General features: G+C 35.4%; 1 protein-coding gene across 2 annotated transcripts in view; it reads left to right on the top strand.

The window, feature by feature from the left end:
- Window positions 1-15,641, top strand: part of SLC12A2 (solute carrier family 12 member 2) — a 59,670-nt gene that overhangs the window by 11,091 nt on the left and 32,938 nt on the right. For both annotated transcript variants that reach the window (XM_085214546.1, XM_085214545.1), the window contains exons 2-9: window positions 4,831-4,950; window positions 6,802-6,877; window positions 7,463-7,558; window positions 9,081-9,220; window positions 10,010-10,120; window positions 12,643-12,751; window positions 13,359-13,486; window positions 13,582-13,666. In XM_085214546.1, coding sequence (XP_085070672.1) covers window positions 4,831-4,950; window positions 6,802-6,877; window positions 7,463-7,558; window positions 9,081-9,220; window positions 10,010-10,120; window positions 12,643-12,751; window positions 13,359-13,486; window positions 13,582-13,666 — 865 coding nt within the window. The remainder of the gene's footprint in view (window positions 1-4,830; window positions 4,951-6,801; window positions 6,878-7,462; window positions 7,559-9,080; window positions 9,221-10,009; window positions 10,121-12,642; window positions 12,752-13,358; window positions 13,487-13,581; window positions 13,667-15,641) is intronic.

The raw sequence follows: 15,641 nt of genomic DNA, 5'->3' as shown, positions 1-15,641 counted from the left end.
TTGAGTTGATGAGAAGCCATTCTTGGGTGGCTTGCCTATTGCTCTGTCCTCAGAGAGTGTGTTAAATGATGAAAGTACTATGCTTGGTATGAAAGTATGTAAATAAAAGGCAGTCTTGAATACAAGCAACTGTTCTCTTGATTAAATGTAGGAGAGAGCCACTTCTAAATATTGCTGTAGAAGTTGGAGCTTGAAAATATGAGGCCTTTTGATTTTCTTTGACAGTTTGATAGTACAGGCTATTTAAGTTTACTTAACTACATATCCTACTAAGGGAAGGAAAAGCTACTGTTTTGAAGCCTAGGGAATTTGTATTAAAGAAAGCACGTAGTTTTTTTTTTTTTTTTTCATGTACTAAACCAGTAACTGATCAGATTTGAGTGGAAAAAAAAAAGTTAGGTTGCAGTCTCAGATGATTCTCTGGCCTTCTCCCCTTTCATAAGAGTAAGGGAAATAGGAAAGATTAGGCAAATAAGCTACTCACTATTGGAATGTGCCAAATCAGACAGACTACAAAGCAGGTTGCGTGCAGGCTTCTATTTAAATGTTACAGTCACAGAGTTTTTAGTTGAATATAAAAAAAAAAAGTCCATAAGATTATCCTGGCAAAAAAAAAAAAAAAAGGTTTAGAGAAGCTTAGAACTTGGAGTACTTTGCAAATGTGTTTAAATTCTAGGGGGAGGTGTTGGTGAGGGAAGAGGAAGGAAAGGAAGGAACCCAAGCTACACCTATCCTCGGATTTTGACAGAATGCTTTATAAAATCAGAATGAATATGTGGTGTGATGTCTAAACATTATATCAAGTATTTTATTTTGTGGTGAGATAAATTTTTTGTCTCTGTCTCCTAACTTAAGTGGTATTTACATCTGGAGGATGAGAACTATTAGTAAGAAATCAAGAATCCGTAAAGCCTTTGTTCAGTATTTTGAATTTCCTTGTATAATAACTTTATACCATTATCTTCTGCCTGTTAATAATCAATGGGTGTACTTTCATTAATAGTGCCCCTTCCCCTTCTCTTTCCAAGAAAAACTCACTTGAAAATTTCAGGAATGAATCCTTTAATGTGCATGCTTAAAACCACTGCTTAGCAGACATGTTTGCTATCTGCAATTCCTGATCATTTGTTTATTGACCTCAATATAAATTGTAGACATGATGTTTTCATTCAAAGTATGCTGAAATACATGCTATTGTAAGAAAAATATTAACAGTTAAGGGAAACGATTGGCTAAATAAGTAACTTTCAGTGGGATTTTTCTACAAAGGCATGTACTGTAAAAGACAGACTTAGTAGTTGTCCTGTCCTCTTCTCGAGGCTTCAGTGCAACTCTGCCAGGAGTGAGAACGAATGAATTAATGTGCATTCTTTCTGGTACCACCTCATACAGTAGGCTACAAAGCCTCAGTGTGTCGCTTTGAAGGGAATCTAGATAAGTTCACCACAAACAAACATGCTGCAAAACTTAAGCAATTATCAGTTGTTTCAGAACTCTGATTAGATTAGATAAAGTAGCACTTTTTTTTGTTGGTGACAAGTCTTCTGGACACCAGTATACATGCTGCATGTTGAAAATACTCAAATTTCTTCTGCCTGTCAAGTTCCTTATTTCTCATGCACTTCTACTAAGTATGTGGGTATTCACAGTTGACACAAATAGCTTATTGTTATCCTTATGAAGCAACACTGGAGAGGAAGTAGATTATCTTAAACTGTTAAATGAACTATGGTATAGCAATGCAGATTTGTGTGTAGGAATAGAATTCAGCTATTTCTTTCTAGATTCCTATCAGTGTTTTACAGTTGTTAACGTTTGAATGTATCCTGGCTAAGTGTCCGTGAACGATGTGAGTGTTCTTTGAGCTTCTTAGGTAAAAGACTACCTTGGTAGATAACTGCCCATTTCCTTCTGTGTCTTCTAACCCACAGTACTGTAATGTTTATTTTTTATTATTAAGTTCTCATCATACATGTATTTTTGTATTTTTCCCTACTCAGTGACTTGATTAAAAGCACTGCTTCCTCATGACCACAAACATGGCAAAATAAACTGGTCTTTTACTTACAGCTGAGACCACAGCGATGCTTTATTAATCTGGCACTAAAAGGCTAAACTTGGAATTCCTTTGTGCCCACACTCTGTAATATCTGTGTTCTTGCTGCTGCTTTTTTGGGCATCCGTTAGTGCTGATAACTAGCAGTAAGCTTTCAGTTATTAAGTTTTGTGTGTACTTTGAAATATTTTTCAAAGAAGTATTGCACAGTGTAGAGAGACAAGGCATACAGAACAAAACTTTCTTGTATTCATTGCATGAGTATCTTGGAAATGATCTGGTAGATGATAAATATCAGTTACAAGCCATTATCTCCTATCTAGAATAAGACAAACTAAGCGGTAGACTTGTTTGAATACTCCAGTGAAATGTATAATTTTATGATGAGTGGAGGTTCTATTACTTGATAAGCCGTGGTCATAGGCAGAACTGTGTAACTGCCTCCTGCACCAGATACTAGGATGCTGTCAGTGTTCTTTTAAAAAGCAGAGTGTGCAGCAAAATGTTTGCCTTATTTCTTAAAACTGCTATGACACAGTATTACTATGTTAACTACTTCAAATGCGTATATGTTTCAATGTTTTAGGACAGAAATTTTACATCTGTTTCTTAATTCACCTTGACCAGACTTTCAAAAGAAAGAAAAACAAACAAAACCCACCAAGAGTATTGTTTCTTACTAGAAACGTCATGTGACTTTTTGTAAACCAGAATATGTTATCAAATGCTGGCAATTTTCTTGGAGAAAGCTTTAATACAAACACAATTCCCTTAATGTCACACTTGAAAACTGAGTTTGTTGCAAATGTAGTGTTGTAGCTTTCTGATGGTAGCGTGTTTCTCCCTGTATAGAAATAATTAAATACAGTTACCCAATTGCATACTTGATTGCAGGATTTTGTTTCATCATGGTGAACTTATCAAATTATCTTTTATGCATTCAGGACTTGCTTTCTGGGCTGAAAGCATTTCAGGATTCTTCATTGTTCTCAGGTTGCTGTGGCTACTTGGTTTAGTGGTGTAGAAGGAAATGACAGTATGCATGTTACCGCAAAAGTCTGTGAGGAGCTTGAATTGCTGATACGAGCAAACCTTCAATGCATTGTATTAAATGTTCTCATAATAAAGCAACATAATACCAAAAAAGATAGTACAGAAAGATTTGGATTGTGTCAAACCTTGCTGTTGTTCTAGCAGTTGTTTCTTTCTGGTTGAGACTCAAACTGATCTGAATCAGTAAGAACCTGAAAGTGTTCTCTGAGCAAGGTTTGGAGATACCAGTCAAGTTTTTGTGGTTTAGAAAATGAGAACTGTGTTCCTTTTCAATTTTTGCTGTCTGTTTGGAGTGTGAGCATTTATTTAATTTCTTCTTCCTGGAGACAAGAAAGCCTTCCTGGTAAATGTAATGATCTGAAAATTGTTGGGGATTCTGCCTTATGCATCATAGGATCTCTGGATGTGTTGTAGATGCAGCTATTTGTATGAATTCCATGATACAAAGTACTTGAGAGAAGTACAGGCATGAGCCTGTACTAATAAGTTTTGGATAAGATTGACAGAATTTGTTTTTTAAAAATCTGTTTGTATAATTGCCTCTATAACTGACACCTTCCATAAACGATAGTTGTGTAAATGCTTCCTTGGATTCTGTGCTGATTGTGTATTTGGTATTAATATGTAAGGAACAGAATAACATTTCTCACATGAAAACTTGTGTGCCTACAGTACAGAGAATATTTGAAAGTGTAATTCGAGTTCAGACTATTTTGTCTTACTCAGTGAGGATAAATTCTGCTTTTACCTCATTGGGATGCAAGCTGTATCACAGAAACAGCGTGAGCTGTTTTGTCGAATAGTCTCTCCTGAATGGTAGTCAGTTTTTCTCCTAGTATATTCATTCTTATATTTGTTGCCTTGGATTACTAGCATACTTTGTCTAGAATCTTTTCTGAAGAGTTCTTGCAGTGAGTGCAGGAAATACGTTCAAATGCTTAGTTGTTGATTTGACTGGACAAAACAAAACAGGCTCTTAAAGAGCAAGCTTACTATGTATGTGTGAATAATGCGTATGTCGATTAATATATACACACATCAAATAATTGAGGCTTGTGTATTGTAAGTCTAATTTAAATGGTAAAGAGAAGCCCCAAATTGGTCTTTGTGCATGGGGCTCAAGTTCCTCCCATCTTTCATCCTTCCCTTGTAAACTGCACAGTGTTTGTGAGCAGATCCTTCTTCCTTCCTTCTTTCCTGAAACGCCAATCCCCCCCATCCCCCTTTCCAGCAGCATCATTTTACAATGTATAGTAGAATAGCTTACAGGAAAGTCAATAATTTATATGTCCTGGAAAATTGATTAACTGGCAGCTCAGCCTGGGCTACAGGAAGTCTTGTAGACAAAACCAGTAACTTGCAGCAATGCACTTTCAGATTAAGAAATAAAACTTCATATGCTGTACCAGTCATTTGTATTTGAAATGATATACCTAGATTGTTTGTTTCTTGATGCTGTAGAACAGATTCTTAAACGTGTTTATTACTCTGTGAACAGTTTTCACTGAGGGGGAATACCTAAACTGTACCTCCAACCTTGATGTATATTTGTCAACATTTGTAAGCTATTCCATGCCTGTTGCATGGAATGTAAAATGGCGATTTATGCTCTGTCACTCTCTAATTTTTCAACTTGCACAGGTACACTATTCTTAAAAGCTGAGTATTGTTTTCCGTCCTTATGCTTTTAAAAGAGTAAACATTTGTTTTATGTATTTAAGGAGCCCTTTGAAGATGGCTATGCAAATGGGGAGGAAGGAACGCCAGCTGGAGATGCAGCTGCCACTTACACACCTGACAGCAAAGGGATAGTTAAATTTGGATGGATAAAAGGTGTATTGGTAAGTTTGATATATTGTACTTAAGTGCCTTAAAAAGGTCTTTCTAGTATCCTTATCTTTTGAGGAGGGATTGTAACAGCTTTGGATAAAGAAAGCACAGGATGAACTGTAGAAAAGTTTGTTGTCTTTTTACTGAATTTTAAGGATGTAAATACTACTAAGTTTTGAAGTAGTTGTGGTTTCTCTGCGTAGAATTTGTTGTTTTGAAGTTGCATAATTTGTAAAATGCTAAAAGATGATATAGATATTCACATGTAGTAAAAACAAAAACAAACTATAAAACTGCGTATGAGTTGTAATTGGTACAAACAAACGAAAACTGAGAGAATACCTGTCTTCACTTTGTAAAGTTTTGGAAGAGAACTCAATATTTTTTTATGTAAGCAATAAATATTGCTATATGGAGGGTGCCTACATTTGTATGGCAAAACTTGACTTTAATTAAGTATGTGAATATCATTGGGCCTGTTAGAAGAAATTGAGTCTCCAAAAACCTGGGAGAAATCAATACTGGTACTTTTTTATGATAGAGAAAAAAAAACTTCTGAGTCTTTCCCCATGAAAGATTATGGATAACATAGGCAATTTTATTTCAAGTACATATTAACTTTTTTTTTAATACTTGGCAGAGAGAAGCCACAGTTAGTACCTGTACTCTCCAAAGCTGTGAGACTTTGTAGTGGAGGCTTTAAGTGCAGTAACTGGTTAATATATACTGAACTCAAGCATTAAATCTTAGTTGAGCAAGATTCTACTATGCATTAGCAACTTCCTTACAAGTCTTGGTAGTGATATGCTTTCTCATGGGAGAAAGAGTACCTGCAGCAGCTGTATAGCAGATATGGTCCCTTCCTCTTGATGTACCCCAATCAAGGACTGAATTGTTTGTTTTAAAGCAGGTGTGAAGCTGTTGTTGAATTTCTCTAAACCTGAATTTTACATTTACACTATTTTTCTAAGCAACAGTTCTAAGTATTAAAGAATTTGACAGAAATGTTTGATAGCACGTTTTCTCTAAGATGACTCGGAGCTGATACTAGGTATTTTCATGGGATTAATGTTGCTGCTCCATATCTTCAGAAACCTATTTAGAACTTCTAAGGAGGTTTGAAACTTCCAGTTAGTATTTCCTTGTAGGCATGAGCTGCCAAGGTGAATATTTCCAGCTCAGATATTTTTGCATTTTGCAAAAGATAAATCTCTCCAAACATTTTACTTTAATGGTTTGGAGAGGTATTTGTCTACCTTCACTGAAAAGCTAAACATTTTTCAGGCTTGATGTTGTATTTTCCAGCTGAGAGGGACACCTGAAACTTACCATTTGTCTTCTAACTGACTTCTGTGCAGTGCAAAATCATTTTTATTGAGGATAAGAACAAACAGATTCCTGTTACCATGTTGTTCTACTTCTGTTGGATTTAACAGTTTATTAAATGGAGAAAATATTTAGTAGGGTATTGCTTTAGTATTTGAAAAATAACATGTGAGAGATCTGAACTTAAATTTGAGACCTTGCAATTGTATTTTAGTGATATATTCTGCAGCATAAATTTTGAATCCTAAAGATTGGGGTCCAAATTACTTATTTGTGTTTTTTGATCAAGTACTACTACAATGTCAGATTTTGAACTCTAACTTTCTCTTGTTCAGGGTAGTAATATTTTAATTGTGCTTCGGTTCCCTTTTATTTTTTTGATCCAACAAAAATTGTCACTTAATAATTTATTGTAAAAACCATTTGAAAAGTAGTGAGAGAGCTACAAGGTAACTCAAGCAGTATGTAAAGTAGAATGAATTAGTGGAGATGACTGCAGCAGTAAGACATACATTAAATGTCTCTTGTTATCTTAGGTACGATGTATGTTGAATATTTGGGGTGTGATGCTTTTCATCAGACTGTCATGGATTGTAGGGCAAGCTGGAATAGGTACGTGTACAAATGTTATACCTTGATTTCAGTGACTTTTAGAATGCGATCTAATACAAGTGTTGATCCTCAACTTATTAGGCTGGGGTAGAAAACTGCTGTAATATGACCAATATTTTACCCTTATCAAAAAAAAACTTCAAACAGTGTAAAGTTACTTAGAACTTCTCATTTGGCTACAAAGTACATAATTTTAAAATTGATATTTTCAAATCTTCAGTAAATTGTAGAGATAAATTTTTGGATCTCTAGTTATTAAAATCTGTATTAGACTGTATAGTGTATAAGCCTTTGAAAAAAAATAATTTGACTTAGAACCGGACTGCAGCATATCTGTCAGCTCCAAAAAGCATGTGTTTCCTTGAATTTCTAGTATATGGTTTTTACTCTGCTGATTGAAGATAATATCCAGTTTTGTTTGTATCCAGGAAAAGGAACAAGAGGGAAATAAAGCCTTTTTTTGGCTTGAATTGGACCATATACAATAAACTCATGTCAGATTTGCAAGATCAATTCTTGAAATAAGTTGAAGATTTGTACTTTTCAGTTCTGTGTAACTTAAACATTTTTCATCTTTTCCATAAGGTCTGTCTGTTGTGGTTATTGCAATGGCCACTGTTGTGACGACTATTACAGGACTGTCTACTTCAGCTATAGCCACAAATGGATTTGTAAGAGGAGGTAAAGCTACTTTTGTATGGCTTTTTAAAGTATCTAATGGCTTTGAAGCGTACATTTTAATGATGGTACTTTTAATTTCTTTACCACTTTCTTTTAGCATCTGGGAGTAACAAAAGAATGGACAAAAAGCAGGGAAGGTTTAAATTTTCTGAAGAGCATAGTCCACCTATTTTCGTGCATTTAACTTCAAAGTTGTGTAACAAAATGCCAATAATAATCTAGCAGTTTGATTGACTAGGGATTTGCTTTTCCAGCATTGAAGAAATATAATCTATTTTTAGTTATTGGAATGCAAACATATTTTCAGAGACCTGTCCAAGAACAATTAGGGTTTTGATGTTTCCTTGCAACTGTATTGGTTGATTAAGAATGTGCATGTTTGCTTTTATGTTTTCAAGTCCTGAAATAAATCTTTCTAGTGAAGAAGTAACTCCTATAAAAGCATGAATGTAAATGTATTCCTGTTGTGATTTTTTTTGTTACATGCAATATGTTTTCCAAATTCTTTTGATCATCTCCAACTTTTCTGAGAGTGGCGGTTCTCGTTTGCTTTGATAGTTAATTCACTGTGGTCACAAGTTTCTGTAAGATAGTTTTATAAATAGTCAGTAAAGTGATCTCCTCAGACTGCTTCATGACATTACAAGACATTACAAGATACCTACTAGTTGAAATTGTGGTAAAATTCTAAACATACACAGTTATAAAATAACTATAAATTTATATTTATTTATATATATAAAATTCTAAACATACAGTTAATTTTTCTGTGCTTATAAAATTCTCATGTTTTAAGAATGGAAAGAAAAGCCTCACTATGACAGAGTAAACAAACCCTGTGGTAAAGATATTCTATGAATCTTATGTCAAGTGTTCGTCTACCCTTTTTTAAAATACTGCTTTACATGTACATGCTCTTCTAATGGGACACACTGTTCATTTTTAAAAAATAGACTAAATTTTCAATTTGACTTAGGTTGGATTTGAGATGTGGTATTTTACAGGCTCAGAAAATAAAAAGAACAGTTTTGATAGTCCCATTACAGGGCAGAAAGTTCCTTTAGTAACAGAGATCATAAAGCATGTTGTACAGGTTTGGAACTTTAGTGGTTTAATAACACTATGTTTTAGTTTCTGTAGCTACTGTAAACATGTAATTGTAAAATTATGTACAGCTGCTTCTAATAGTTTGCAATAATAAGCCCAATAATATTGTTGCTTGTATATTACAACTTATTTTTGTTTATTTTTAAATAGTGGAACTGGTTTCATTGCTGAATAATACAGTGTGTTTTCTGAGTCAGGTCTTTACTTCCAGCTGGTGTTAAAAACTTGAAATGTAGTTCTGTTTCTTCAGTACGCCTGCCTCTAAAATACTGGAATTCAGGATATTTTCTGATGTGCCAGGAAAGATGCAAGAATAAATTATATTGTAGTCCTGTAAGCATTAAGTTACTGATGTCAGTATGTATTTCTTTGACTCTTTCATGTTTTTGTCATTTTGTTTAACCTTTTCTTTCAGGAGGAGCATATTATTTAATTTCAAGAAGTTTGGGACCAGAATTTGGTGGTGCCATAGGTCTCATATTTGCATTTGCCAATGCTGTTGCAGTAGCAATGTACGTTGTTGGCTTTGCAGAAACAGTTGTGGAGCTTCTTAAGGTATATTGACTATATTGATTGCATTGATTATACTCTATTCAGACCAGACCTGTTATTTTATACCAGAAGTTTTTGTTTTAACAAAACATGGAATGAGGTAGAAGGTTATTGCAGATATTACAGTATTAGTTCACTGTTACTAAATACATTTTTGATATAAAACAAATTATCACTGGTGTCAAATTAAAACTTTCTACACTCTTTCTCCGTGAAAAAGATGATGAATTCACAGTGAATTCCTAACCAGATGTTGAGAATGGTGGAGGTGTAGATACATGATGCAGAACCATAAGTTTGTAATACTAAGTCTTATTAAGCGTTTCTTTCATGATATTAATTTATATTAAGTTCCTTTTCTTGTTAAGAGCAGTTTCTTAAGATAAACAATCTGTTGTTGTAGTTTTTGATGAAATGAAACAAAGAAGAATTTAACCTTTCAGAGAAGGGAAAAAGTCTGGAGTTCACTGAAGGAATTAAGAGTAAATAGTGAACAACAAATTAGATCTGTGAATACAGGATGGTAGCTGTTGCTTCACTGATTAATTATGTGACACTTCAAGACAGACTATTCTCTATGGGGCTGTGTTACGATGAAAAATAATTTTCATTTACAATGATTCGGTGACTGAAAAAAACAAATCTCTACAGGGAATTTTAAATGAACAAATCTGTAATACAGCGGTTAACTGTTATTAGTAAATTACAGTCTGTAATAATACAGTTCTATTCTGTAGTAGGGAATACAAGTACCTAATGAAGTATATGATTTGTTTGTTTTTGTTTTGGCAGGAAAATGGAACACTGATGATTGATGAAATGAATGATATTAGAATCATAGGAGCCATTACTGTGGTTATATTGCTAGGTATTTCTGTTGCAGGAATGGAATGGGAAGCAAAAGTAAGCAACTGTTAATTCCTCCTTTGAGTTCTTCAGTTTTCTGTCTATTTTTTTCTCAGCTCCCTGATTTTTTTTCTAATGCATTTAGTGCACTTGGTATCATATACTCAGTATGTTAGCAGTCAAGCAGTGGACAGTTCTGACGTGTGGAATCAAACTCTGTAACCCAAGTAAGATTACAAAGCAGATACAGTTTATTCAGTGCTGCGTGGACACCAGGTGCAAGGGAGATAGATCTGCCTAACTTGCACACTATCCGGAGAAATTGTGCTACAGATATAGGCGAAACTAATACGTAATCAATAGTTTTCCCGGAATTTGGATTCTCACTGTAAACTCCTGGCCTTTCGGGGGGGCATCCCCCGAAACTGGTTTCTTCTTGCCCTGTGGGTATCTAATCACCTCCCTGCCAAATGTCCTTGGGCTGTTCTCAAACCCTTACTTTTATGGCCTTCCTCCCCCTCACTATCCCAGATACAGTATCTGCCATCCCTTATTTTCTAACAAGCTCTACATTCTTGCTTCTATAAACTTTCTCTAACTATTCCCCTTCACTCCCCTTTTTCTCAGTCACTGTGAAGCCTTCTTGCCTTTTTACTTTCCCTTATGGGGCCCGTCTCACCTTTCAGTTCTTTTATAACAGCTCTGTCTTGCGCTAGCTAGCACAGCATTAGGTGGCTTTGCTCAACTGCAAGCTTAGGTGGATCTGATAACTTAGAGATCAGAAAGATCTGTTCTTGGTGGCTTTTTCAAGTAGGTTAAAAGTTACTGTCTTCTGAACAAATATAGCAAAATGGGAAACGCAACACTGACATGAAAATTTTCTATCACTGGGAGCTTCAAATGAGCTTGGCTTCAGCTCTGAACATACATTTTCCAGAGAGCTCAAGTAGTGTAGTTACTGCTATTTGAAAATCAGTATTCTTAACTTCCTTCCTACTTTCTTCTGTGTTTTTTTTTTGTTTGTTTTACTTGGAGTAGTCAGTGTGCTATGCAGTCAGTAGGCCCAGCATTGAAGAGGGTTGTGAAGGCTGCTGATGATGAATGTGTAGGGGGGCTATGATACTTCTCTTATCTTTTTGTGGCTGTGTGGTCTTAGATAACTCTGTGAAACCAAATATATACAGATCCTAGGATACCTTAAGGTAGAATCCGTATTATTAGTCTTCTGAAGGGCAACCTAGCTTGCTCCTTTTTTTTCCTGAACTACAGGGCTTTTGCTGGATACCCCTCTATACCATGCTCACTTGTCTCTTTTTTTTTTTTTTTTTTTTTTCCCCAAATAATTGAGAAGAGCCTTGTTTCATCTCCCTTCTCGGTCAAGGATGATTGTGAACCAAATATTTTCTGCAGTTAGAATTGACCCTGTTTTCTATACCTAATGGCAGGTTAATGTAGAAGCTTCTTACACTTGTATGTCAAGATGCTACTTGTAGTCAAAATGAGAGCTTCTTTTGTTGTTGCTGTTTCCAGCTGTAGAAGTAGAGACTGCAGAAAAGGATGGTAAAGATAAATGCATTTCTTGCCTCTACCACAGGGAGAAAAGAAACAAGAAAAAATAATTTTGACAAACACTTTTAAATTGATCAGCATGCTTCTTTGAAAATCATTTTCTTTTCTCACGGTGTCCTTTACTCTCTGTAACTTCCATTCATCTGTATGTACTCAACTTTGAGCAACACTGTTCTTAAGTTTTTGTTTTGAAGGAACTAGTTGCTACTGCACCTGCGGTCACTGTTGTTTCAAGCTTCAACTCTTGCTTTTGCTCTGCAGCTTGAATGATTTCATGACAGTAACTTGCATAGAAATGTTCTCATTTTTAAAGTTGCCGTATTAAACCTGAACTGTTATATTCCACAACTTCATTTTTACTAGGAGTTTGGTAGCATTTAAAAATCCTCCTCAGTGTGAAAATCGAGGCTGTTGGCTTGATTTTTTGCAATGTGAAAAAGCAGCTATAGTGATCTATTTGAACTTGTCAGACAATTTGTGTGGGTTAACATCCAGCGTAGCATAATAAAATACTGAACCTTTCCTCTTGATAATAGTATCTCTGACGTTCTTACCTAAGACTTAGAGAATTCCTTGTAAAAAATAAGGAAAATTTATAACAACAGCTTTGAAGTTGACCAGAAAAGCTCATAAGATGACAGTTTCTGGAAAAGCATGCTTCAGAAACAACTTCTCAGAACTTAAGTTCTTACCACTTGACTTTATTTTGAAGTCTTAGAAGCCCATTTGTTCTAAAGTGTAAGACTTTTAAATGTGAAGAAGAGATTTGGAAAATTCTCTTAGTTTTGTGGAAAAGCCAAGGTTCATTACTGAGTACACCCAATTGAAATTGCTCTGTAGTAACTTCATACTGAGTTTTCCACTTAAGCTTACTGAAGATTTCTGTAAACACTGAGCTGCATCCTTACACCTCTCACTTGTTCTTCTTTAGACTTGGCATGTTCTTAACATGGAGTCTTAAAGTTGAAGCAATAGTTGTTTTTTTTTTTTTCTGACTGTCATTATTTCAGGCACAGATAGTCTTATTGGTGATCCTCATACTTGCTATTGGAGACTTTGTAATAGGAACATTTATTCCTTTGGACAGCAAGAAGGCTAAAGGTTTCTTTGGTTATAAAGGTATGTTGGAACAGCTAATGTAGTGTAGTGTATTTGTGAAAGATCAACTTGTTGTAATTGAGTGAAAATCTAAAAAAACTGGGTGAATGTGTAAAATAGCTGGTAGCTCTGCTTAACTATAGAAATTGTCCTGAAATTCTTTCAAACTTTTGCTGTTCGTTAAAGTTTTAGAATGTAAAGTTGGTGCTGCCAGCTTGATATCAATCATACTAATTGCTATAGTACCATATTATAATAATTACTCAATATTATAATTGTACTAACTTTTCAAAAAGCTGGATGAGATTATATGTACTTTTTCTGTTTTCTTGTTTCTATTTAAACTTCATTTTGAGAAATCAGAGCTTATCATGTCAAAATGTTATCTGTTTGATTTTTGTTAAATAGTTTTACAATACTGTGCTGTTAAGACTTTATACAGAGCTATTAGGGGGTTAGAACTGGCTAATAAGTACTTTTTAGTAGTTTGTGGTAGCAGTGGTAATGAGAAGATGGTTGGACTAGATGATCTTATAGATTGTTTCCAACCTTGTGATTCTATGATTCTATAATAATACAGATTCTGATGAGTATTGGCAGACTTAAATACATAAATCTTTGTCTACAGCTGAAATATTTATGGAGAATTTTGGACCAGATTTCCGAAATGGGGAAACTTTCTTCTCTGTATTTGCTATTTTCTTCCCTGCTGCAACTGGCATACTTGCTGGTGCAAATATCTCAGGTGATCTTGCGGTAAGTAATAAATCAGCAAATCAGCAAATTTTATTCAGAACCACTGAGTGTACCTCTATCTCTGTCATGATTGTCTACTGATATCTTCCTTTCAGGATCCTCAGTCAGCCATACCAAAAGGAACACTGTTGGCCATCTTAATTACTACGTTGGTTTACATGGGAATTGCAGTATCTGTAGGTAAGTAGTGAATATTCTTACTTTTGTGTTCTTTCTGATTGCATTTTGATACAGTGTTTGCAATTCAGTTAGACTTTCATGCATGGAGAATTAATCACAGAATATTAGGGGTCTAAAGAGGCCTCTGGGATATCTTCAAGTCTACCTTCTCCTTCTAAAGCAGGTTCCCTAAAGTAGGTAACTTTTTCTTTGAGAAAGTGCCTATATTGGTTTTGAATATCTCCGGAGAAAAAGTCATTGGGAAGCTTGTTTCAGTGCTCTGTTACCATTAAACAATAAACATTAAACCATTAAAGTAAATTTTTTCTCATTTCATATGGAAATTCCTGTGTTCCAATTTGTGCCCATTGCCCCTTGTTTTATTGCTGGGCATCGTTGGGAATAGCTTAGCCTCATCTGCTTTACTCCTGCCTAATAGATACTTACAAACATTGGTAAGATCTCTATCTTCTTGTCTCCATGCTGAACAATCCCCTGTCTCAGCCTTTTTCATACAGGAGATGCTCCATGCCTCTAATAATCTTTCTGGCCTTCTGTTGGGCTTTTTCCAGCAGTTCTGTTTTTCTTGAACTGAGGAGCCCGGAACTGGATACAATATTCCAGATGTGGCCTCACTGACAAAGAGTAGAGGGAAGAGGATGACCTCTCTTGACCCACTGAATAGACAGAGCTGTCTAACTTTTGGTAGAGATTTTGATTTTCGGATGTGCTCATTTCCTATAATGTGTGACCTCTTCAGAGCAAAGAGAGGCTAAGATTGCCTTTGCACTAATACTCCCTAACTTCTTGCAGTCACTTAAATTAATTTGGTAGGGGGATGATGCTTGGATTAGAAGACTACATTTGCAGGAAATACTAAACAAACATGTTGATTTGAAGACGACGGTAGTCAGCTACTTTACCTGAAGCAAACTGTGGAAAGATCTCATGAAACCTATCTTAAGAGCTGTGCGCAGTAAATCTTCAGAAGAATGGAAAGAGCAAATAGTATCGGTGTCTGCCCAGCCCTTTTCCAGAAACGATGTCATTTTCAGAAATCTCTGTAGCTTTATATTCATGTGGCCGGAGAAAAACAGTTGTAGGTTGGTCTGAGTACTGTAGAACCTCTATTCCCAGGCTCCCTTCTCCATGTAACAGTGGTTTGGTTATTCTCAGCAGTACTTGCCATTGTGTTTGACATTCTGTTTTGCTCCAGAGCTTCAGCGGTTGTCCAGATTTTCAATTATTCACAGAATAATGGAATTAAAGTAATCATCTTGTGTATCTTACCTATGATAGAAAACGTTTTCATACATGTCACACAAATTAGTTTCTGGGAGTACTAATCAGTTTTCATGTATTAAAAGAGCTGTTGTATCTTAGCTATGCTGCCTTTGAATGAAATTGACATTAATAAGTGTCATCAGTGTTACCACTAGTGATACTTCCTCTGCAGAGATGGCAGTTTTGCTGGGCTGCTTCTATTGGCTAGCATTATAAGTATTATAAGGTAGCTCTGTGGAGCATAATTATGTACTTTATTTTCTAATCAGATTGACCACAGGCTTCTGCTACCAAATCTGAATACTTCAGAACTTGAATCCACATGAGCAAGAGACTTATTAATTTGCTAATAGAATACTTTGATCAACTTTCAGATGTGAAAAACTGCAGTTTTTCACGTTGCAAAAGGAACACTTTGCAGACCAACTGCAGATGAAAGTGTTATTGAATTAGAAATGTCCTGCTCTAGTTGCTGCTATGACGTGCAATTAGAAATCCGGTAATTGAAAAAACTGGTGCTATTACAGATCCTAGAGGCTATGAAATGAGTGAAATCTAGCTTGCTTTTTTTTTTTTTTTGAGGCACTGGACTAGAATCGGGAAAATGGAAATCCTCATGTTCTGTCTCCGTCCACAAACTATTCCCACTGTATAGTTCTGTGTAGTGCTGAGGAAATCATTGAAACTTAGAAGATGCTGTTAATATGGCTGA

Source organism: Meleagris gallopavo, chromosome Z, assembly GCF_905368555.1.
Source record: "Meleagris gallopavo chromosome Z, MGAL_WU_HG_1.1, whole genome shotgun sequence".
NCBI lineage: Eukaryota > Metazoa > Chordata > Aves > Galliformes > Phasianidae > Meleagris > Meleagris gallopavo.
This window is presented reverse-complemented; position numbering and strand designations above follow the sequence as displayed.